This window comes from Triticum aestivum, chromosome 4A (genome assembly GCF_018294505.1).
Source record: "Triticum aestivum cultivar Chinese Spring chromosome 4A, IWGSC CS RefSeq v2.1, whole genome shotgun sequence".
Lineage (NCBI taxonomy): Eukaryota > Viridiplantae > Streptophyta > Magnoliopsida > Poales > Poaceae > Triticum > Triticum aestivum.
In genome coordinates, this window is record NC_057803.1 from 601,134,073 (window position 1) to 601,137,373 (window position 3,301).

Here is a 3,301-nt window from a genome sequence, read left to right on the forward strand (position 1 = left end):
CGTTTGGCAAATGTTGAATTAAAAATTCCTAGAAATAAGAATGACACAATCAGCTACCAAGTGCGCTCAGGTAAGTTGTTTTCATTACATGTCTTTAATATACCAGAAATAGAATGTACAGTCCACACTTGAAGGTAGAACAATTTTGTGCTAATAGCATCATAAAATGGTACTTCCTCTGACCCAAACTATAAGAATTTTTTGGTACGCTATTTGGGACAGAGGTAGTATTTCACTTTGGTGGAGTTATTATATTGAACATTAACAAAAACATTGGACATTTATTCACACTCTTTTTTCTCGGGAGTAATTCACATTCTCATTTTTTGTGAGAAAGTAATCTACTCTTCATCAAAATATGCTGCGAGTGTATCTCTTCTACCTGGCCCGAAAGTCTGAGACGCAGCCATGAAGCCCCTCAAAAAAAGCATGCGTTACCACAACTCACTCTCACACCAAACTTCCGTTTTCACAACTTCCGTTACATGTGCTAAAAAAAAGCATGCGTTACCCCTCAAAAAAGAAAAAGAAAAACACTTGCGTTGGCAAAACAGATCAGGCCGCCGCCCCTCGCCGTCTTGGATCTCCACCCACCGCCTCCTTCTCGCCGTCTTGGATCTCCACCCACCGCCTCCTTCTCGTCCAGCCACCGCCTCCTTCTACCTGGGCCGCCGTGCTCTCCTCCCAGGGCTTCGTCGACCGCCACCTCCGCCTCGCCAACCGCTGCGGCTCCCCCAGGCTCTTCATCCTCCCGGAGTTCAACTCGAGAGACACCACGGTGCACGCCTGGTCGCCCGGCAGCCCCCTCGCACCCGTCCTCCGCGACGACCGCCTCCGCCACGTCAGCGCCGTCACCGGCCAGTGCCGCGGCCTCGTCGTCCTGGAGGCAGACAGGCCCACCACCATCATCCGTGACCCCAACGACCCCGACGACCGTGTGTACTCGTACAAGGTGAACCACTACGTGTGGAACCCCTCCACCGGCCAGATCACGGCGCTCCCCAAGGCCAACGACTCGTTTGGTAGCTGGCCGCACCACCATGACAACTTGGGGATTGGCTACGACACACGCATCCGCACCACCACCATGATATCTGGGTGCACCACCATGGTGGTAGCTGGCCGCACCACCATGATATCTGGGTGCTACGTGACCACCAGGCGGGCGCTTGGGATCTCTATTGCCGCATTGACCTGGACACGCCACCGCTGTCAGACACTCAGTTGATGCGATCCTGCTCTATCGTCCCAATTGGCAGTGTTGATGATGGCAGCCGCCTGCTGCTCAGACCGGATCCTCATTGGAACAACACAGACAATTTGAAATCCCACCAGATTTTCATGTACAGACCTGCGGACGGAGATGTTGAGGACCTTCTCACAGGAGGCGGCATAATTACTCACCACACTGTGGCCCGAAGAGTTGTGGCACCATATAAGGAAAGCCTTGAGTCCACCGGACCGTGATACTAAATTACAATCATGAGTAAGTTTTATTTTAGTACAAAACTAATGACATCAATTTTATGTGGTCACATTGTTGCTACTTATTTGATATGGCCATACTTCGCACTATCTTTGTGTTGCTCATGTACCGTAGCTATCTAGTTGATTTTGCAGTAATACAAGGCCTGCTTTTCAATACTTTACTCCCAGTTTGTTTAGCTTTGATGCAACTTCCAGCTCATCTTTAATGGAATCAAACTGGAATGAGATTCTGTATATATATACAAAATTGGCATAAAGTTCATACCTACATGTATCCTTAGGTGTCTTCTCTCCTCCGTGAAACCAAGTCTGCAATTTGGTAGCTTGCTCATTGGTTCATCCTTGGTTTGGCAGCGTGTTCATGAAATCTCAGTTTCTCTCATGAATGAGAAAGGTGTGGCTGCTCCTGGCTGTATCAGCTTGTTAGTATTAACAAAAATTGAGTTAGTACTACCTTAGAGAAATCCATGAATTGTTTTGATCTTAATAGGAAGTATTTATGTGAATGTCTGACTAGTTGGCTTGTTCGGTGGATGAAGCCAATCAGTCTTAGAAAGACATCTTTGCAATCGAATTTTTTTCTTTTTGAGAAATGGCAGTAGACATATATGTGTTGGTTTTACCTTGTTGTCGCTTCTCAGAATGTCATAAAAAACAACTATTTTTTCTGTGTTATGTTTCCTATGTTTTATATCCATGTTGTTCTGTTTTGGCGCACTGAATGTCGTTGCACTTAGTATTTGTTCAACAAATTCTTGGTTTCATAGAATGCATATTTTTACAATGTATGTACCAGTAGTTCACATTTCATTGCAGTACTATTCATATCTTGAACTTGACGGTGGCAGAGACGATGACCATATGGCACAAGCAGCAGCTAGTTACAATTGACGGTGGTTGGGGACGGATTGGACAGTGGCAGGGCTATTGATTCCATTGGCCGTCGATGATGCGGGTCAGATCTTACTCGATACTGGAAGGGCGCTGGGTACTTTGATCTAAGAAACCAGGTAGTGGAGACCATCCTTTTGACTAACAGTTGGTTGGTCAGCGACTTCTCAGGTTTCTTCTGTGCTGCATCATGCATGGACAACTTAGTTCGTTTGTATGATCGGCAACTTCTGTACTACAGAACTAATTTTGTCTAATTTATGCAAATGAGGATATATGGTTGGGGTGTCCCCAGAGAATGTCACACTACTGGATCAATATTTTTTTATGTCTTCCGTCAGTTGAATCAAGTTTTCTTGGAGTGTTTGTTCCGGCAAATACAGTCCAAGTGTGATGCCCAAGCAAATTTATCATACTGCATCTGAAACATGAAAGTATGTCACGTGGCTGTAGTTTGCGTTATCTCTTGTCATGCTCTAGTTGTTGAGTCAAATACCTGTCACACAAGACTTGTTATGTTCAATCTTTTCTTTACCTCTGTTGCTGCAATACACTCCACATCTTGTTCATCACATGCAGTCAGGGTTCATTAGAGGGAATGCTATTGTGGAAAACGTTGCCTTGGCCTTGGAGCATGTTCAGTGTGTGCAAAAGCGGCGGCTACCCATCATCATAATAAACCCTGAATTTCCTGCTGGGATTGCATTCTGAATTACCTGCTACAAGCATACAACACAGGGGGCTTTGGTGACAAAACGGGTACAATGGAATAAGGCTATCCTGCAAATTGACTATGCTAAGGTTCTTCTTAATGGTTCCTTAGGAGGATCAATTCCTTTTGAATCTGGAGTTTCACATGGGGATCCGTTACCACCTTACCTTATTCTTTAAAGGATGTGCATCAACGCGTTTAATCTGTTGG

The 3,301-nt window shown here is 45.3% G+C and overlaps 1 protein-coding gene across 1 annotated transcript; it reads left to right on the forward strand.

The window, feature by feature from the left end:
* Nucleotides 1-502: 502 nt before the first annotated feature.
* LOC123084008 (uncharacterized) lies at nucleotides 503-2,645 on the forward strand. The gene is made up of 2 exons (XM_044505828.1): nucleotides 503-1,486; nucleotides 2,337-2,645. Exon 1 carries the CDS (start codon nucleotides 503-505, stop codon nucleotides 1,226-1,228), a length of 726 nt encoding a protein of 241 aa, XP_044361763.1. The 3' UTR covers nucleotides 1,229-1,486; nucleotides 2,337-2,645.
* The last annotated feature ends 656 nt before the right edge of the window (nucleotides 2,646-3,301 follow it).

What these genes read in the sequence shown, in the direction of transcription:
- LOC123084008 (XM_044505828.1), top strand. Translation starts at nt 503, where the DNA reads ATGCGTTACCCCTCAAAAAAGAAAAAGAAAAACACTTGCGTTGGCAAA.